The sequence below is a fragment of the Squalius cephalus genome, assembly GCF_949319135.1.
Source record: "Squalius cephalus genome assembly, chromosome: 10".
In the NCBI taxonomy this organism is placed as follows: Eukaryota; Metazoa; Chordata; class Actinopteri; order Cypriniformes; family Leuciscidae; genus Squalius; species Squalius cephalus.
The window spans coordinates 18,309,549-18,332,055 of NC_137131.1; the positions used below are offsets into that span (position 1 = coordinate 18,309,549).

The following is a 22,507-nucleotide window of genomic DNA, read 5'->3' on the forward strand; positions in this document are numbered from 1 at the left end:
GTCTATAATGTCGCTTGTGGAGTTGCAAGTGTCTTCTTTCAATAACTAATGCAAACAAAATGAAGAGCCCTGTGCGTCCATGCCGTTGGCTTCTCACTAGCATCTGCTGCTTATCGGCAGATCAGGACGCTGCCATGTGATTTAAAGCCTGACGAGGTGGCCCTTGTGTCTGTCTGTTGTTATTGAAATAAAGCTGGGGACCCGTCTCCCCTCTGTACCCCCCACATAACCCAAACAAGTGTATCTGCAGAAACACACTGGCTTGTTATGGTAATGACCAGTGTGTGTGCTTTGTGTGTGCGTTGGTTTCGTGTGGGTTTGTGTTCTCCCCCCCCCCCCAGAGTATTTTGGGAGCCTGGTCCCATTTGATGTACACTCTGAAAATCTGTATGGCCCAAGGGGACAACGCTAAACATGCTAACAATGCTAGCAGTGCAAAGCTTGACCTTTTTGAACTTGTCTAGCTGATGGCAAAAGGAAGATGAACAATGAGCCTACAATACAGGCCTTTGCATGTATTGTATATGGGTGTTTCTTCAACTTCTATGAATATATATATATATATATATATATATATGCATTTATATACAATATTAGACATTTGTCAATGGACAACTTAAGAAACTAGTTAGTCAAGGCCCATAATTGAAAGTGTTTTACTTTCTCAAGAAATCCATTCCTTGAACCATCTACTGTTCAAGTGAAAGAGGGAATCTGAATTTCATCCGCACACAAACTATTATGTCAGACGGTCTTATGGCATTTCTAAGATCTTATTTTATTCGTCACAGAAATGTTGGCCGCAAACTGACAACCATTGCCTCAGTCCTAAATGGGAAGTCATCCAATATCTGATGCGATCAACAACCTGCCGAGGAGGAAAAAAGTGTCATCTGCCTGACGAGCGAAAATCCGAGGCACGTAATCTCGTGACGGGTGTGCTCACAAAAATAGATTTGTAAATAGAGAAAAAAAATGGAGGCTTTCCTGACTGAGATAGTTTTTGGAGTCTGATTCAATGATGCAAGCAGCAGGACTGCTAATCCCTGACCCACAATTAAAATAAAGGAGTTCTGGAGTATCTACCCCTGGAGCCAATCCAAAAACCCACCGACTAAACAGTATATTAAGATGCTTAGCAAGGAATGGAAAGTGTGTGTGTGTGTGTGAGAGAGAGAGAGAGAGAGAGAGAGAGAGAGAGAGAGAGAGAGAGAGAGAGAGAGAGAGAGAGAGAGAGAGAGAGAGAGAGAGAGAGAGAGAGAGAGAGAGAGAGAGAGAGAGAGAGAACAATGTCAAACTATCTGTTAAAAAGAAAATACCTGATAAACATCATCTATTTAAACAAACCTAATGCTTGACTGCTTGTTGTGGGATGCATTTCATACATAAAATATGTTCCGTCACTGATATTGGGCCTTATCAGAGGGGAGAGAGGCAGAGGCGGGCTGGGGGAGTCTGGGTGGGAGCGCTGGGCTGTTTGTGGAGAATGATTGGGGCCCCAGAGCTTGAGATGCTTGGCTGATAATATCAGTCCGTCTGTCTGTCAGCCTCCAAGGCAGGGAGTGACAGAAGAGAGAGAGAGAGAACGAAAGAAAGAGAGCAAGCGGGAGAGAAAAATGCAATGGAAAAAAAGAGAAATTGATAGAGAGAAAACATGTGAAAGGGAGAGGAAGTGCTTGGACGTCTGGTTCAAGTGAATATGGAAAGCCTCCTCTAAGGTTCTGCCCCCTGAGACGGATAGAGGGAACTGCCTCACCCCTCGCAGGCAAGAGCAGGGGGCCTGGATCCTCCCAAAGGAACACTGGCACAATAAAGAGAGCACGCCATCGAACGCTCCCAGAGTGGTTGTGTACATACAGAAGGGATTCAGGCGTGGATCAAGGTAGCACAGTCACAAAGATAGAGTATAATGGGCAGGGTGATGTTCAATGATGTGGAATTGTCTTTTCTTTGCCATAAGCTGTGCCTGTATAGAGCTGACCTCCTTTTTATGTGAGTGGCCGCAGCATTGCTCTCCCAGCACCTGATGAATTGGCGGGTAGAGAAGGCTTTAAGGCAGAGGTAGTTGGAACCAAGGCTGAGAGATCCAGATGAAATGACCCACAGACACCTTAGCCCAACCATGACCCCACTACAAAACAGAGTCCCAGTGTGTGCGAGAGAATGTGGGTGTTTTGTGTGAAAGATAACTTGTTGGAACAGTCTGTTTGTCCTCTAGAGCTGTGGTCCTCAGCTGGCTTTTCTTTTTTACGACATTGGACGTTGAGTGATGTCTGACACAGTGCTATAACTGTTTGTTGTAGAAAAGTAAGCACAATTTTTCTTTTTATTTTCACCATGATTTGCACAAGTCTAACAGTATGCAAAATTATTAACATAAGGAAATCGATAATATATTTATATATTATTTATATACTATATTTTTTTTACGATTTTTTATGTTTTTAAAAGAAGTATCTTCTGCTCACCAAGGCTGCATTTATTTGATTAAAAATACAAACAAAAACAGTAATATTATGAAATATTATTCCAATTTAAAACAGCTGTTTTCTATGTGAATACAGTAAAGTGTAATTTATTCCTGTGATCATAGCTGAATTTTCAGCATCATTACTCCAGTCTTCAGTGTCACAGGATCCTTCAGAAATCATTCTAATATGAGGATTTGATGCTCAAGAAACTATTATGATTATTATCAATGTTGAAAACAGTTATTTACATTTTTATTTCATGATGCTATGATGAATAGAAAGTTCAAAAGAACAGCATTTATCTGAAATCTAAAGCTTTTGTAACATTAAACACAACCGTTCAAAAGTTTGGGGTCAGTAAGAATTTTTATTTTATTTTTGGGGGAAAGAAATAAAATAAATCAATACTTTTATTCATCAAGGATGAGTTAAACTGATCAAAAGTTACAGTAAAGACATTTATAATGTTAGAAAATATTCTATTTTAAATAAATGCTGTTCTTTTGAACTATATATATATATATATATATATATATATATATATAATCGATTTCCTTATGTTAATAATTAATTATATGTTAATAACATTATATATATATGGTAACACTTTATTTTATAGAGTCATTGTTACATGTAGTTACTATAGGAATAAATATAAAATATGCATAATTACATGAAACTTACCCTAAACCAAATCAAACCCTAATCCTAACCCTTTAGTACTGTAAGTACATGTAGTTACTTAATATTACTCAGTACTTAAATGTATAATTACAGTGTAACAAAGTCACCTTAAAAAAAGTGTAACCATATAGATTTTTTTTTCCTTGCTGTTAAAATTTGCAGAATGAAATGGTAATTTTATCAAATTTGGTGGATGTGGATTTAAAATGATCTTAAGTAAACACATTAATTCCCTCAAAACTTTTTTTTTGCAACACCCTTGCACAAACAACTGTCTGTATATTTGGAGTGTTGCAAGTGAACCTGTATTTAGTATATTCTGCATGACTAGTGACAGATAAATTGACTAGTGACAGATACATTTACAAATAATAATAATAATAATAATAATAATAAAACAAATAATAATAAAAAAACATACAGCACAACCTTTTGCATATGGGAGATATGGGAAGTGTTTTCTTCTCCCTTTTAGTTGATAAGCCATAGATTTAGCTACCATAACTATGTTATTAATTTATATAGCTTTGTTTGTTTAGGTTTTTCTGCTTGTTTTTTTCTCTGACTCTACTGCAATCCACATTTGGGTCGTAACCCACCAGTTGAAATCTGTGGCTCTAGAATGCCCCTGAAATGTGAAAATATGTATTCTGATTTCTGTCTTTGTGTGTGTAAATCGGTGTGTGTTGGAAAGTGTTTAGTTACTCTGGTGTCTTGCACCTGGACTCCATAAGGCAGACATAAACAGGATTATCAGCAAGAGGAAGGTGTGTGTGTGTGTGTGTGTGTGTGTGTGTCTGTCTGTCTGTCTGTGTGTGTGTGTGTGCGTGCGTGCGTGCGTGTGTGTGTGTGTGTATGTGTATGTGTATGTGTGTGTGTGTGTGTGTGTGTGTGATTCAAGGTTCTGCGGAGCTGAAAAATTCCATTTGTCAGATCACTGGCTTCCATGAATACTTAAGAAAGAGAAAATACACTGCTGCCTATCATATACTAATTAGACTTGTTAAGTCATGGACCACATATGACTAGAATATCTACTATATAAACACCACATGGAATTTTTCTTCCTTTTTGAACAATGAAGTGGTAATAATCATCTTTTGAACACCAAGCTGAGTGTTGATACGAATTGCTTTTCATAAAAAAACAAGTGTAAGTTGCATCATGGTTGTAGTAATGAATATGATTACAATAATTAACAAGGTTTTCTGTTGATATGCAAGATTTCATAGTCATGAGCGTCATGATGGCATCAATATGATACTAAATAGTACTTGAACTAGGCGTGATATGATAATCAAATTGAGAAGTATAAAGTATGTAAACTAATGGAATGGAATGATATGTACACCCAACTAGTGGCACAGCGAGCATAACCTGTTCACTCACCGTCTCATGCATTTGACACACAAAATTGGAAAGCACTTGTGAAAATCACAAGCAGCCAGATTGCCTGACTGCTACGCAACTTCTGGGAGTCAGGGTTTTCAGGTCCACAGAGAAACAAAATTGTCTTTTAAATGTACTGGCTTGATATTAGAAGTGCTTCTGAAAGCTAATCACTGTATTTTACAAAGTTTGCAAGGTTCATGACGAGAATATTGAGAGATTTGTTTGACACACTTATTGTAGTAACAAGTAAACTATAAATCTGCATGCAGAACTCTATATTCCGGTTTGTTTTCTGTCTGCGAATTAATGCGTAATTACAAGTGACAGACAAAAATTCTGATGTAGAACAGGGCAAAACAATTAAAAAATTAATATGAAATGCATATATTTTAGCTATGATTGTGTTGTGGGGGATTTTGGTCTACACATAGGCCTAAAACAATTTCAACAACTTAATATGCATTAGATCTTTGGGACTAAATACTGTATTAAAGTGCCCCTATTATGCAATTTTAAAGTTTCCCTGTTTTGTTTTGGAGGTCTCCTACAACAGGTTTACATGCATCAAAGGTCAAAAAACAGTTTAAATTTCTCATAAAATACATTGCATATCACCACATTGTTCAAACGACTCCTTGGATGAATCAGTGTCCCTAATCCCTCCTTTCCGAGAGCCTGCTCTGCTCTGATTGGCCAGATGGCCCAGTCTGTTGTGGTTGGTCTAGTGCTTACAGCGCATGTCGGAAGCTAATGCCCATTACCATAACTATACTTCAGCTCAGGAGGCTTCCTCAATTCTCAGTGATTGTACACACTATAAAGACAGTAACGATGGCGATGATTTTACCATATAAATCCGATCGTGAGTCCGATGATGAAACATTGGAAGAACTATAGCTATTCAACCCAAACCTCCATCACAAGTACGTCTTGAGCTGGATGTTTCTCAATGATACACTACTCAGTTTGAGGTACATTATGAGATGTTGCAACTGTAATTCCTCACTATCAGAATTAAAAAGTGTACATCCATCAACAAACCGAAGTGTATAATTCTAATTTATTGCGGTGCACATGTGGTAACTGTATTAACTTTATCAATAATGGTGCATACCTTAGCGGAGCACTAACGTGAATGACTGATGTGACATTAAAGTTTGCAAAACACATTTTGCTCCATCCTTTAATCAAAGTAGTAAGAACGACAGACAATAGACACAGTTTTAGGTAATAGTGGCACACAGCTGATTTGCAGTAGTATTTCAGTAAAATAGTAATAACAGGAGTTAGCCGGAAACATAGCCTACACAATATAAAACACAAAACTACATATTTTGAACACCCGGTAGAAAATATATACATCAATAATTTATCATACTTACAGGCTGTGATTCTGAGGAACAAGCTGGTCCAAATAAACTGGGTACTGACCCTTCTGAGCAAGCGTTTTGCGAATCCCGCGTTGAACTCAAGAGATTTGAGAATGTGTTTGTGGGTGTGTTAAGTTGTTCGTGGATTGACGACATACAACATAGGCGGGCATTATGTGAATGTCCTTTCTAGTGACGCAAAACCGTCATGCAGTGGGATTCGAAACATAAACGACTCGTAAAGTCAAGCAATAAAAAAAAAATATATATTTAAAAAAAAAAAAACTAGTAAAAAAAAAAAAAAAGATTAAACATGTTTTGTTTGACTTTTAAAGATAATTTAAAAAGTGTGAATTTTGACACTATTGTCCACTCAACAACATACTGTATCTCTATAGGTCATATTAACTTTTGCAGTGACAGTTGTGCATTTTTATGCATTAGGCTGTTGTTGTTCCAACTTAAAATGAAACAGATATGAACTAAATGTAAAAAAAAAAAAAAAAGAAAAGAAAAAAATCAATGGTGCTCCTAAGCATCAGCATGTAATTACATTTGTGATTAGTATTGATTGAGTTGGCCTATATATATTTAATATCATAGATAAGACTATTTGCATTGTGTCAAGCCAGTTTTGTGTTGTATTTTGTGGTCATGTTTATCTGTTTTATTTGCATTTGTTGTTTTGTTAAAAGACTGATACATTTAATACAGTAACTATTATTGCAAAGCTTAAAGAACACACTTGAAAGTCTGTAAGTTGGATTGAGAAAACATTTTGAAAACTTTTGAATCATACATTTGATCAAAAATATAAAAATATCAAAAATATTTTTGTGTAAACTGTGATATATTTTTTTTTTTACAGAATGGTTTGATGAATATAAAAGTCATGTTTCTATGTCATTTATTTGACAGAAATATTAAAAAGTAACTTTTGACCAATTTAATTCAAACGGTGAACTGTAGTGTATTTACATTCAATTTAACCTCTGTAAAAGTTGGATAACCTTAAAAAAAAAAAAAAAATTTAAAACGTATTTAGGAGTGACACTATGGGCCCTATCTTACACCCGGCACAATGAACTTGCCAATGCGTCGCGCAAGTGTTTTTTTGCTAGTTTCAGTCCGCAGTTATCATTTTCACGTCCTGCGCCAAATTGTTTAAATAGCAAATGCATCGTTAAAATAGGGCCATATAAGTAAAGGTAGTATAATGTGAATTTAAAGACCAAAAGAAGGCATTTATAGGAATAGCAAGCCGAGTAAGACAAGCATTTTTGATGATCTCATAGCTTGATTTACCAATTAACTAGCCCATATGACAACATAGAGCATGATACATTAGCATGATAAAACTGCTACTTAGCTTCATTATGTAGCAGTAGTTTGGATGTCTTCTGTTTAAATCATGAACTAGGTCTGTTTTTTATGCATTTTTTCAGCTTCCTGTGTATCTGAGTGTGTGTGTGTTCTAGTTTGTTTCTTCTCCTCTTCCCCGGTGGTGCAGGTTTTGTGCAGCACAGAGAGTTACGGCCCAGATCACTTAGACATGTGAATGATCTATAGTTTTTACCGAGGCAGATTGTCTGCAAGGTTGAAGAGATTAGTTGCATCTGGGGCTTTACAGAACGTGGCAAATTGTGGCCTTTCTTTAGTGCGAGCGATAAGGCCTTAAATGAAGGGAGTCTTCTTATCAGCCCGGTGCTAGCCATAAATCACAAACGCCTGTTCCCCGCAACTACCCCTGGTGGTTTCTATCTGCATTCTGGGGTTAGGGGGAGCCCATCACCACCACACAACAAGCACACACACCATTTGCCTTCTAAATCATCCTCCGCACACCCACACACTCTCTAGCCAGTACATTATAAACCTAGAGACACTCTCTTCTCTCTCTGACAATTGTTATTGCTTCAGCCATTTCCCTCGCTTTTTCACACCCTCATTTCTCCAAATGTGCTTTCTCAAGCCTTCAAAGAGAGTCTGTTGGAGTGCTATCAGACTTTAATCCAGGAAACACTGACATGCTAGTACTAGTTCAAATGAATAGCATGAGAAAACAGCATTTAATGGGATATTGTCCCTCCTTTGTCTTTCTTGAGCTAAAAAGGAAAATAGAGTGGATAGCATTAGCTTTAATGAGCTTGTGTAAGTGATTCACTTGATTTATTATTTTTTCCTGCCTCTAAGTAATTAATGCTTTCACTCTGACTTTTGTTGTTTCTCTTTTTTTCTGCACCATTCACAGGCCTTTGAGTTCTGCTCATCATCTTGTTCCAGTTGCATATGATTTTGACTGCATACAACACCACACAAATAGCTTTCTTACACTTCAAGGCTTCTATAGACTCGTTAATGACAGGCCTTGTGCTGTCTTTCACAATAAGAGTTTTTATTGTCCGTTAAAACACTTTATGCCACTTTTTCCAATGCTGAAAGGTGACAAACAGGGACAGTATTGTACCCCCTATTATATATTGAGTGTATTTAACTACTGTGTACTAACATTTAAGGCAAGACATCACTACAGGCAAACCAGTGTTACTACAACTTACACCAAACTTTCCAGTTGTATCCCTATATTTTGAAGGTTTTTACAGAGGGGTTTGTTCATATATAATTCGTCTGGTTTATAAAGCATTTTATTTCTTAATACAAATGATTAAATAGATTCTGTTTAGATTTTAGAATCTGTTCTAGAAACGTATGCAAATTAGCCTATGGACTGCCTCATTTGCATATTTAAACATTTTAGAAAATTTGTAATGCAAGTTGTCTACTATTATAATCAGCTGGGCAAGGATGTTGATATATATTAGTTTACATTTTTACTCTATTCACCTGTGGTGCCTTGCCTTAAATTATTTGATACAGTGCAATTGTGTACATACATGTAAGTACTCCTATTTTAGAAAATACCTGCATGTAATTACATTTGTTAACAATTTCTGTAATTACATCTATAATTACACTGTTACCATACCCATATTCCACCTCAATAGCAGCAAAAGTGTTTTGCAATACAAAATGAACACAATACGTACATTGCACCTAACATTTTTTTAAACCTAAGTTGTGGGACACTAACTCCAGCGGTGGACAGTCCTTAACCAGGCCTAACTGCCAGTAGATTAGACCCTGTGCATTTATCAGTATGTGTAAATGAGAAAGCAGTTAGCGTTGGCCCGGCCAGACCGGGTATTAGAACAAGTAGCTTAAGATGATATCGCAGTACACACTGCCTGCAGGCTGACTGCAGATTACTAGGTCAGGAAAACAAGAGAGGGGAGAAAGAAAGAGTGTTGACAAACAATCAGGGCTTTATTAGGCGTTAATTATATGTTAAGCCAGCGTTCGCTCCTAACTGGAGAAAACGCAAGCTTTAAAGGAGACCTGTGGGGTTTAGCGCCCCTTCCCTTATCAAGGTCACGAGTCATCAGTCAGTGTCGTCTGACTTCACAGTCTGCTAATCACTGGGGTTACTGGGCAGGAATGGGTTGTCGTTTCCCCTTAAATTCGTTTGACCTCTGTTCAGGAACTAAGTGTGAGCTACACCGTGATACAAATCACTAATCTGACAGGCTAACTGATAAGATGCAGCTTAAACTACAGTGGTGACAGGCAAATTATCATTATGAGACAGTTGGAAGAATTATTTGAGGGCTGGATTCTCTATATAACACAATACCGGACCTCTGATCACCCAAAGTGCACGTCTCCATGTTCAGGCAAGAGGTCTGTTGTCCATTGTGTTGCCCATTCTTGCCTTATCCTGTTGCAATACACCTTTCTCTAAATGGAGAACTGCCATATACTCAGAACCCCTCAGAAGGAAGATGAAGCAGGCCAGAGAGGAAACAATTTCATTGTTCACTGATATCTTTAATTGTGATGGGCGAGGGGATTATGTAGATTTTGGTAAGCCCTACTGACAAGAAGTGTTTGAAAGCGAATGGCCCATAGAACAGGGATGTGTGTGTGTGTGTTTGTGTGTGTGTGTGTGTGTGTGTGTGTGTGTGTGTGTGTGTGTGTGTGTGTGTGTGTGTGTGTGTGTGTGTGTTTGGGGCTTAGAAGAACATCTCTGCCCTATAATAGGGTAATCCCAGAGCCAGGGGATCCCTTCTTCTTCTTACCAAAAAAGAAACATACTGTTGTCTATTGTGTTCTGTGGCCTTCATGCTAAAGAAAGTGGATAGTAGTGAAGTAGTGAACTGTTAGCTAATTTGCCTATAGTTAAACATGTCTCATTATTGTGTGCTATTGTTGACCTGCACAAACTGTGGCAACAGGATGTGAAGTTATGCTCTAGTTCTTATCTAATACATAGTCAAAAATAAGTAACCAGTAATATTACATTCAGAATGTTAGCCGTACCAGTCTGGTTTTTGTGAAGTCGGAATATGTGATTTTAGCCCAGCTCCATTCACCATGTACACTGTAAAAAAGTTGTTAAATACAATCAACTTGGATGTTTAAGTCATTGCAACTTAAATTACATTAAACTGACTTTAAACAAATGAGTTGAATCTTTTATAATGTATAATTTATTTTTTTAATTGTTTAATTTGTTTTGATGAGTTAAAGCAATGCAAAAACATATGTTGTCATAACATATTGATCATATTATTTTTTACAGTGTACAGTAAACTGTATGTTAACAAGACCACAATTGGCTTTGGTGTTGTGCATATACTCCAAAAGACTTACATTAACACTTTTCACTTATACATTGTGTATGTATACTTGGACAGACAGATGACGACCGTGGTTCGACAACACAAAATCCCACCGAAGCTCCATAAAACGTTCTGACTGACCTTTGCAGTTTAAAATACAGATTCTGATAGGTGAATGAGGTCCTAAAGCAATGTGCATTATTTATTATTCAAGTAATTCTGAAGACCTTGTTTAGTTTGTTTGAGTTTGGTGTGTTTGTTTATTGCTGGAGTTCAAAGAGCAGAATTGAGCATCTATGAGTCTTTGAGTCCGCTTGAGTCTCGGAAGAGGTCCTATCCCATGTAAAGATGAGGGTGACTCCATTGAGCACGGCAGTCTCTTTCTGAGGCGTTTTCTGTGCATTCAGTGCACTTTCATCAGGATGTATTCATACGTATACATTTTGAAGTCTGTATTCATGCTGGATGTTTGTCCTGACTATATGGCTTAAATACTGTTTGGTCTGATGGCAAAGGTCAATCTCTTGTGATTTCTATAAGATTCGCCCAAGGATTTCTCACTGTGTCACGATTGAGTTCTGTGCAGAAAGGCAAGAGAATGAGGGATGCACATGAAGGGATGCAAGAAAAGAGGCTGTGTGATTTGTGTAAAGGATAAACAAAGACTAAAACTAATTACCGCTGGAGGTCAGCACTCCAAATGCATATTCAAAAGCGTGGGGCGTCGCAGCAAATTTACAGCGGTCACACTTATTTAGCGGCCTGAATAGGCAATTTCGCAGTGAATCTGGAGAGAAAGGGGGACATGAAAAGTTGTGAAGAATTGATGACGGACTCCTTGAGAGTGAGCAAAATAAAATTGACCATGAAATCTGGAGCCTGGAATTAAATTGGCTGGAAGAAGAGATGAAAAAAGGGAGAAAAGGTGTGGGGTGTGACTTATAAAAGTGTTTTTTGTGTGAATGCCAAGGTTAATTTGCACATCAGTTAAATGGATTATTAAATTTGAGAGGATAAGTTTAAAGGAAGGAAACCGTAATGGCCTGATAGATATCATTCAGCGTTAGATTGATGAAATCTGCGCAGGTTGTGAGGAATAGCGTTTCCCTCAGCTCAGCGAGGTTCAAAGGCGAATCATTCTCATAGCTGATTTATAAAATAATATGAATGATATGTAAAGTTAACCATGCTTGCTTTGAATGCCAGGCAGCTCAACAGATGCCAGGGACACGAGAAGAAATAAATCTTCAATCGCCCTTTCGTTTTCATTCGTAAATCTGTTTACTTTTTCAGTCGAGATCTCATTTGTTAGTTTTACTAATCATCTGTTAAATTAATCTAGTTGTGCACAGTGAATAAGTCCCTTGGTGTGCAAAGCGTGGCAGGCAGCGTGAGTATGCAGAGGTTAAACTGGGGCCAAATGCTTTTCTCGTCATCCAATGACATCCATCATTGCCCAGATTGGCAGACAGCAGTCAATTCAAAACAATCTACAGTCTTTTGAGGCCACATGCAGATCGCTGCAGGAGTGGGAAACAAACCCGGCCGCCATTAAAGTAGATGCACCAAAACCAATTGTAAATTATTAGCTGGGAAGTGACAAGAAGGAACTGACAAGGCTTTTTACTGCTGGATGGAGTTGCTCCAAACCGTGAAATTTATATACTTGGCAACTAAGAAAACAATTCTTGCTGGTGCGTTGAGTAGCTGCCCCATTTGAGTTGAGAGAGAGTGACTGTGGGACAGAAAGAGATTGAGAGACAGAAAGAGGGCCAATGTCTTCTTAATTGCCTTTGGTCACCCACACAGGCAAAATGGGTGCCACACGGCTCAGAATTGCAGACTGGGCAAGAGGCACAAAGGGCTGATAGATATTTTATCGCTCAAGTTAACGGTTAATACATTTCCATTCCCCGAGAAATCTGTCACTCGAAAAAATAAAGAGTGAGGCAAATTAAATGGAGATAGAGAGAGACCGGCGAAGAAAAGAAGTCGAGTGGGTGACACAGTTTTAGAATGCCCTATCTTTTGGCCATCCCCTCTTTTGAAAGGAATAAAGAGCCTGTGCCTCTTTCTTCTCCTCCTTTTCTTCTTCCACTTTTCTCTCTTTCTTTTTCTCTCCCACCCGTTCCCATATCTCTCGCTTTCCTTTGCGAGTAAAAAAAGAAAAAAAAAAAACTCTCATGAATGATGTATGTGTGTCTTGTTATCAACAGCGATTTCTATAGACCTCGACGCATTCACCAAGACATTCATGGCGTAATTGTTAATTTTAATGCCATAATGGCTTCAGATGGGAGGCCTGATTAGACATTTATTGCACAATTAAATGAAACATACTCAAAAATCACAAAAGGCTTCCATAATTATTTCAGGCCATTAATAAAATGGGCATTAAATTATATTGGACACAAAAGAGAAGTGAAATAGATTTCCATTAGAGCAATGGAGGCAGTGAGGGGGTAATAGATCCTGCCTGAATTCACTCTGAAATTAATTGTTGGCCAGCCTATTTCCACATACAGTGGAATAAATGAATGAGAAAAGAGAGGAAGGAGTTGGTGGCCATGGGAGAGGGGCTGTGGGGGTGACATTAGGAGACTGTGATAAAGCCCTTTTGTTTGAGAGCCTACTATAGCCATTATATTCAAAAGTGAAGAAGAGAGAGAGAGAGAGGACGAGAGGCACGTAGTGATTTCAAATGGATTCGAATGTTCAGAGGATGCAGAATCCCTAAGCGCCGTCCACACCTGATTTGCGCCATTTGTTGTCGAATAAACGTCTCTTAAAGCTGAGTGCAAAACAGTATTTAAGAAGTTTAGACTAACTGTTGGTCAGCAAGATGGATTTTCAAGATGTAGATGTGATCACAAAGCCAATACTGTAACTAGTAAATATCAATGCTCCAATTGGCTCATGTTAATGCACCGAAAAAGCTAATAAACAGGCTTTTAGAACATAACGCTGCTTTTCATCTCCTACAAACACACAGGAGCACTTTAAACTGATTCAAAAGGAAACGATCTGAAAAGCGCTTCAGAGCGCAGTTCTAATAGGAAGCCAAATAGAATTGTCTTTTGAACTGCTGCTCCATTGAGAATCACAAAGTGTAAAGGAAAAGGAGAACTGACATCTCACAATGCAATAACAGATCCCCCTCCCAATAAAAAGAATCAATCAACACCCAGTACCAATGTTTATTATTACAGTTTCATCTAAATCAATTTTTCTGCATTCAAAGGCATTCAGATCTTTTAATTGACTCTCCTTTTATCATTACCCTTTTGGTTTCCTTTTTACTTTCCCTTTTTTTCCCCTCTGTGTACCTTGGTTCCGAGCGTGGTTGCAAGATGCTTGCTTCTGTTGTATTCTTCCATTAAATTGTGGATGTCACTACTAATATTAGCCTGTAAAAGAAAAGCAGAATGTCAGTGTTTTGTGTTAAAGGAATAGTTCACTTAAAAATGAAAATCCTGTTATCATTTACTCACCCTCAAGTTGTTTCAAACCTGTATGAATTTCTTTCTTCTGCTGAACACAAAGGAAGCTATTTTGAATGTCGGTAAACAGACAGTTGATGTACCCAATTGACTTCCATAGTAGGAACAATATTATACAATACTGTATTTAATTACAATATTATAGGAACATATTGTAAGTAAATAGGGTCCATCAACTGTTTGGTTTTCCATATTCTTCAAACTATCTTCTTTTGTGTTCAGCAGAAGAAAGAAATGCATACAGGTTTGAAACAACTTGAGGGTGAGTAAATGATAAAAGAATTTACATTTTTAAGTGAACTATTCTTTTAAGTAGATTTGTATATAAAAGATCATTTGGGTTTATTCTTTCCCTCAGTGTTGCATTCAGAGCTAACAGAGGAATTGAAATGTGATTTACATTGTTGTTACTGATTTTGCAGCTTGTTTTAAGTCCAGTTTGTGTAGTTTTATGTCTAACTTTCTCATTATCTCCTTCACTACAACTTAAAAGGACAGTTCACACAACAATGAACTTTTTTGAAAGCTCACAAGACTTTCGTTCATCTTTGAAATACAAATAATTTCAATATTCTCTCTTCATTTTTGTCCATCCATTGAAAGTCCTTGCCACCAAAATACTTTTTAAAAGATACAATCGCTTTATATGAAGAACAGATTAAGGTTTTTATTTCTATATAAACATTGATCAAATTACATATAGAGCTCATCAAATATGGCAAGCACAGAAGCTCATCCGTGCTTGCTTGACACGCGGGAACCAATGAGGTTTGTTCATGGTTGCGCTTATGGGTTTGGAATGAGTAAATGATGCCAGAATTTTCCTTTTTCGGTGAACTATCCCTTTAACTGTCAATGGAAGTACATCTAAACGAGGACAAATAAAACATTTTTTGGATTAAAGCGGTGACACTGGTTTTTGAATTGTGTTTTTATGAATTTTTATTTATTTATAAACCTCTTTATTTTCCATCTGGTTCCTCAAGAGGCTGATCTAGCAGGGACTCTCCGAGTCACAATTACCAATCAGGAAGCTGAAAGTGTGCCGCGAGTCATCCTGGCCGTGAGCAAGCCTTTCTTCCTCTTAATGAAGGTCAGAGAAGAGGCCCCATTTCTCTTTTTGGGTGATAATTCATCCCTATCTCCTGTTATCTGTGCCTGGCCCCTTTAATCCTAATTGTATTGTATGATTGTGCGATGCTTGCTTCTGTGTCTCTGAAGCATTACCCTCCTCTTTTCATTATCAACCATTGCCTTGAACCTCTTTTAATTTCCATTCTATTTTATTTCATTCAATCATTGGCTCTGTCTTTCCTTTTTCATTAACTCTGCCCTTTGCACAAGGCATGGGATTCTCTAAGGGGCCCTTATTGGGCTCCTTCATGAAATGTTATATTGTAAAAATATTTGACCATGAGAATTGTCAATTTTATATGTCTCCTGTCGGTCATACGTTTCTGCCCGATGCTCATTTCAGTTTTGATTAGGGCTTGGTCCCAGCTATTGATAATCACAGATTGATATGGGGAGAGAATGAGGAAGAGGGAACAGATATGTAAACATCCGAAGATGGACTGGGCTTGGCCATGACTGGACACTTTCCCAGACATGCTGTCCAATCTCGAAGGCATCGATGGCTTGTCTTTCACCGTTTTCCCAAAATAGCATTATGCTCATCACTCGTATGGCCGCTCCAAAAAAGGGCCTGGGATGCTGCGTGGGCTAATGAAATTTCTCCAAACCAAACAGAATTTTTTTGTAAATATATATTTTGCAGAGGTTCCAGAAAAATGCTGGCTGTGACAGCTGACTAAAATCAATTTCCACACTGGAGAGAAATGGGAGCCAAGAGCCACGGCCAGAACAAACACTGGCAATTTGAATATGCGAAATAATGTCGGTCTGTGAGGAGGAAGCAGGCTGGGGGAGGGAGATGGAACAGAGGGGGAGGTTGAGGCAATACTCCACCACTTTTCAACCCACTGTCTCATAATAGGTAGAATTTTCTGAATTTTACCTTTCAGGCTGGCAGTCGGAGTGAAAAGTTGCTGGAGGTCATCAGGGGTTTGCTTAGTGTTGGCTCAAAACATGCCAAAACAACTTTTAACTTCCATTACAGTCTGTCTATATAATTGGCTGACAGCAGCCCTTAGGGTGAGAACATTATGATTAATTTTTAAGTGCCAGTGGTCTTTAAGTATATAATTTGCCAATGTAAAGCTTTCATTTTATATGCTGGTTACTTCATTGGCTCTTCATTACTTTTTAGCAATCGAGTAGAGTAGTTAATCCAAGCTATCTTTGTCATTAATAGTAATACATATATAACACCATATCCCATGCCATGGATTCCCGTGGATTATTATAGTCACCATCAGTGTTTGTATAATTCTTGCATTTTTAGTTTCAAATAGATTATTTCTTTTTGAGCTGTAGTAACATTTAAAACATGTTGGTTGGCTTTCTAAATATATATTGGTTATGTGTCTATTCAGAATGACTTATGAGCAGTTTTATCATGATATTCTTTAGACTTCTTTGGAATTTAAATATCTGAACTGCATATGAGGTTACGCCAAGGCAAAAGAGGGACTCTGCTTTTGAATAATGTCTGCATTCCCACTAGGTCAGACATTTGAAATGTTCTTCGTGTGCTTTGTATACATGAGAGCATTTCCGTTGTAAGCACACTACTATTTCCGCTGTTGAATGCGCAATGTTACGCACAGAACTTAACTTACCAAGATAATTCCTAGGGGGTGAATATTGGCTTACAAAACAACATGCAACATAGTCGCAGAGGTTTCTTGGCAGAGCACACTTCCAAATTCTCAGAGGGAAAACATCTATTGCAGCATCATGCGAGCAGAATCACAGCAGCAAATGGGATGAAAAAAGAATAAAAAGCATTGAAATGTCAACACGGGTTTGTGAGGAGTCCTGAGTGGGACCGCGAGTTAGCAGTGGAAAAAGCCACTTAGCGCGTCAGGACCATGGACAGCTACTGTACCACCGTATCCATCTCATGAACCCTGTGTGAAACATCAGGGTCTGAACACGTGGGATTTACACAATGTTACCGCTGATTCTGAGAAAACACATAAACGGCGATGTAACCGACTTGTTTTTCTGTATTTAATGGAACTGTTGATGTTGAGTCGACCTCTTTTCATTCTATATCACTGAAATACCCATTCATCCATCTGTTTTCCAAGTCGCTTGTCCTATGTAGGCCACCATAATTTTAGAGTCATGATCAGTAAAACATCTAAAGATACGTGATTGATTACCGTAAGTTTCTAAAAAAAAAAAAAAAAAAAAGTATATATAGCGATAAAGTTCAATAATATATCTCTTTATATAAACGACTTTAAAGATTTCCTCATCAGGAGTCTATTTTAACTTTCTTTTGCATAAAGTTATTGATGGGGAAGTTCAGGAAAATGCGTCTACAGAGGCTTTTAGGCATGCCAAGTTTATTATTATTAGCCTATTATTATTATTAAAGTTAATTAATTTAACTTTTCAACAGCGGGTTAATATATATATATATATATATATATATATATAATAAGTCCCATGCAGCAGTCGAGTTTCTATAAATCACATAAAACACCACTAAGTGCAACTTTAGGCTTTAAATTGACTGAAGCTTTGCTAATGGCTTTTTTTTTTTTATGTATCGACTTCAGATGCCTTTGTGCATCTCAGTCGACCTGCAAATGCTTGAGAGTAATACACTTTTAAAGAAACAGTTCTTTGTATTTTAAGGGGAACAGCAAAAATGTTGATAATGTCAGTGCACGTTCTTAAAGCCTATCGGATAGCAGTTAGAATGTGAATAGTAGCATACAGTGATATCGAAATATTACTGGTATGTTAAAAGTAGCTAGTTAAAAGGGCTTCAAAACCAAGTGATTTCGAAAAAAAATGCGTTCAATAAAAAAAGAAAACATCCGACCCGAATTTGTACTCGTATTTTAGATTACATACTCGGATATAGAGTATCTTACACATCAAAACATAAATACACATGCACACCTTTGCATGCGTTGGTGGGTTGTTAAAGTCCTCGGTACGCGGAAAAAGAAGTGCAAGCAGTTCACTTTGCGCACGTGAGCGATCCATACTCCACACACGGAATATCTCCTCCATTATGACGAGCTCCCATTTAATGACGCGCGCGCCTTCAGCATGCTTGATTTCACAAATCTCACTTCATTTGGCGTTGAGTACATCATCTCTATGTCAAATGCTGTGTGCCCCAATAATTTCTGTTAATTCCCGTTGTAATTTCTGTTTCTATCAGGCTGGTGTTCTCCGGATTTCAAGCTGCACTGCTCTCGGCTGTGCTCTGAAATGGAGAGGGAGGCTGAGAGGCGGTGGAACGGTAAAGCTTGATGGATATCGAGCCGGCACCCCTACGAAAACACACTTCATGCTCTCCAGACGCATTTACCATCAGCGCCTCATTGAGGATTTATATACACATGGGCTTTGCTTAATTAAAAAAAAAAAAAAAAAAAAAGTTCACTTTTTTTTAATCATTCATTAGCATTGGAAGACAATCGCTGTTTTTATGTTTGTCAGAATTTAATGTATGGTATAGAGATGATAAAAGTCCAGGTAGCTAAATTTGCTTTTATTATGCAGATTGTATTGTCGTAAAACGTGTCATTAGGAGTAAGATGGCCATGACACTGCCAAATAAAGTTGCAACAAGAGTAGTAGAAACAACAAAAATTGAAACAACAATTCACATCATTCTGATGGCTAAAATAAATTAAACCATCTTCACCTGCATGCTGCAAAGCCGAAACTCCTGCATATACATGTGATTGCATGTGTGAAAATCAATACATCTGCGTTAATATTCAGCTATAAAGTGACCTTGGGAGAGCAAGACTGGGGAAATTCTATACACACACACAAATGAAGTGCATAGTCAGTTAAATAACCCTCGCCGATAATTAGAGATGTAGGTAGACCATTTTAGACGTAAAAAAAAAAAGAAAAAAGAAAAAAAGACAAAACTCTCAAGCTAACAGACAGATACATTATTAAATAAGCAATTGAAATATTTCCAAACATTGAAATGCGTTTTAGATTATGACCTGAGTTTTAAATAACGAACGCTGTACCATGTAATACGGAGAAGAGACAATATATGTTCGTGTGCTAAATTACAGACAGATCTCTCTTCATGTCACGCTTGAAGGCCCCTCCACGAGATATCACATATCTTATACATTTCACTTAATAATTACACCCGTGCCTCTCATATATCAAGCTCCTTGCCTCAGGCTCATTAAGACCCTGATCTTTTTTAAACACTCAAATTTGCATGTTAAAGGTTTTGGTGCGCGAACCTTAACCCAAAACATTACCTTGAATTTGTAATATTTCTGTTCACACATTTTTCACATTTTCAGATTTGGACAATTCTAAATTAATTCGAAAGTTTGTTTGTCAGATACAAGAGAGAAAGGGAGAAAGAGAACACGAGGGGGAAAAAAACAGAGGGGTAATTAACCGCTGCTTTAATGTAAAATATGTTCTACTGAAAATGATTAAGGTAACTTTATACTGTGACCATGAATCTAAATGTTTAAAGCAATTGCGTGATATTCCGAATAGGAATTTAATAAAGCATATCAACCAGAATTCGTGCAAATATCTGTTAGAAACATGAACAAATGGAAACAAAAACGCATCACACAGCTCAAGGTTTTCATCTGCGTTTGATTATTTGTCGGATGTCATGATTCTATGAGCAACTGGCATTGTTTTCGAAATGCCAAATTTCCGTGGGTATGTTACCATTCAGAAAGGGTCCATGGGCATGTTCTACACATGTGAGATTACAGCCGCAAAACAGGTGCAAGCCCCAACCCAGCCTGTCCCAGGAGAGCTTTGGACAATTGTTCTCATTTAGGAAATATTGGCCTGGGGGCCACTGCCTCAGACAGCGCGTTTGTTTTCGGAGATCTTTAATACCTTTTATTTTTTTCTTCTTCTTCTCTTGTTTAGACAATTCAGTTCTTAGTGCGTTGTGGTTTTAATGATCAAGCTTTCCGTATGTGCTTAATTTATGATGTTGTTAACCAAAATAAACTAATAAACAACAAATCTGATGCAAAAGGACAGATAAGAATGAATAATAATAAATAAATAAATAAATAAACAAACATAAGATAAACGTCAGATGAATTGTTAAAATATTTTAAATAAATAGGCAAGTTTAACTTTAAGGGCACACACAGAAGCGTGTTCGCATAAGGAAAGCGATGTTTAAAATAAGAATTTGCCTGCTCTTCAGGCATCTGTCGTCTCTGAAGGATTGACGCTGGTAGATGTCAGGTTTTATTACAAAAAGGTTGAAGGTCTGTGTTTGTAGACCTTCAACTAAATGGATTTGGGGTGGGAAGAGAGTCACCTCCTTTTCCTCCCCGATCTTTGTTTGTGTTGTAATATACATATTTTGGTAGGTATTATGTGGCTTTCTCAGAGCTGATTGGGCGCTCAGGTTGGCGCGTGAACGCCCTGCGATTATGTCAGATCGCGTGCAGAGCTAACCAGCCCAGCCTTTGAACTTCACCGCTTTTGGCTCTCATTCACGCGCTACTCCTCATTTCCCAGCCAGGTGCTTCGCGGGGCGAGAATCCTCCGAGAAAAAAAGCAGGCAAACAGATCGCGGAAACTTCGCTTCCCGCGCTGGATTTTGTGGCGCGCGTGGCTGTTCTTCTCTGAGCCGAACAGTGTCAGCGTTTTGAAGAAGAAAAATCTTTCAACTTAACGACAAACACGGAAGAATTACTGGATTTTTCCCCCCATTGATGCCGTTTCCCTACTCCTCCTGCTCTTTAGAAGTGGCATGATCAGTGTCTGTCTGCAGGACAGGTGAATACTTTTTTTCTCTTGGTTGGTCGAAGAACTTTTTCGTTGTTATTTTAACAGGGAACTTTAAACGGGCGCCTTGAAAAATGTCAAAACCGGTAGATCACATCAAGAGACCAATGAACGCCTTCATGGTCTGGTCAAGAGGCCAGAGGAGGAAAATGGCTCAAGAGAATCCAAAAATGCACAATTCCGAAATAAGCAAAAGACTTGGCGCCGAGTGGAAGCTGCTCTCTGAATCCGAGAAGCGACCGTACATCGACGAGGCCAAGAGGCTGAGGGCTCAACACATGAAAGAACACCCAGACTACAAATACAGACCCCGGCGCAAGCCCAAGAACCTCCTCAAGAAGGACAGGTACGTGTTTCCTTTGCCCTATCTGGGCGACACGGATCACCTGAAAGGACTTCCGGTCTCAGCCACGGACTCGCTCTTAAGTTCCGCGGAAAAAGCCCGTGCGTTCCTGCCACCCACATCTTCCCCTTACTCGTTCCTCGACCCGAGCCAGTTCAGCACCAGTGCCATCCAGAAGATGACAGAGATGCCCCACACGTTGGCCACCAGCACTTTACCTTACGCATCATCTCTGGGATACCAGAACGGCGCATTCGGGAGCCTGGGTTGCCACAGCCAGCACACCCACACCCACCCTTCGCCCACAAACCCTGGGTACGTGGTGCCGTGTAACTGCACCGCATGGTCGGCATCGAGTTTACAGCCGCCTGTTGCCTACATACTGTTCCCAGGTATGACCAAGAGTGGGATTGACCCGTACTCATCAGCACATGCCGCTGCTATGTGACTCTACCGCTAAAAACAGTCTCCTCTTTGAAAACTTGAATACAGCAATGCATGTACATAAGAAGTGAGGAATGATCGAGACATTTTACTGAGGCCGTGTGGACATGAACTTTTCACCATCTACGAGAGGTTCCTTGGATCCCAGCATGGATCTTGGAATAGATAAGGCAGGTGCCCAGAACTGTAAGAAATGTAAATGTTCAAACGTTTATTATTATGGCTACCGGATTTGGATGCCTTTCATTTTATTTATTATGTACGATTTGATGCTATAATAATGATAATTTTGTTTGAACAGTTAATATAATTGTTATTCTCATATTATTATTATTATTATTATTATTATTTGAATGACTTTGATTTGCACAACTAACGGTTATGATTCATGTTTCTTGTACAGCCTGTTGTATTTACCATTATGTTTGGCACTCTGAAATTCAAATGATACGACTATAAGGATTTCAAAGTGAGAGATTTCAGCGTTTAGATTATACGGGTTATATTGTTTATAATTATTAAACCGGCACCTAAAATTAGACAGTCTATTTAAAATATCAAATGTGAAAAAAAAAAAAAAAAATGAAAAAAATCCTTATCTTTCAATATTTTTAATTTGGACATTTTTGTTCTGTGGTTCAAGTGCTAGTCACTCGTTCATTTGATTTCAGAAAGACTTAAAGTTTGAAGCGAAGCAGTTCATGTTGTATTTTTT

The 22,507-nt window shown here is 38.2% G+C and overlaps 1 protein-coding gene across 1 annotated transcript; it reads left to right on the forward strand.

The window, feature by feature from the left end:
• Positions 1–20,549: 20,549 nt before the first annotated feature.
• sox14 (SRY-box transcription factor 14) lies at positions 20,550–22,051 on the forward strand. Its single transcript, XM_079884326.1, has one exon. The coding sequence runs from the start codon at positions 21,080–21,082 to the stop codon at positions 21,794–21,796; it is 717 nt and encodes a 238-aa protein (XP_079740452.1). The 5' UTR covers positions 20,550–21,079; the 3' UTR covers positions 21,797–22,051.
• The last annotated feature ends 456 nt before the right edge of the window (positions 22,052–22,507 follow it).

Excerpts from the sequence above, each read along its gene's own strand:
- sox14 (XM_079884326.1), top strand. The coding sequence starts at position 21,080 with ATGTCAAAACCGGTAGATCACATCAAGAGACCAATGAACGCCTTCATG.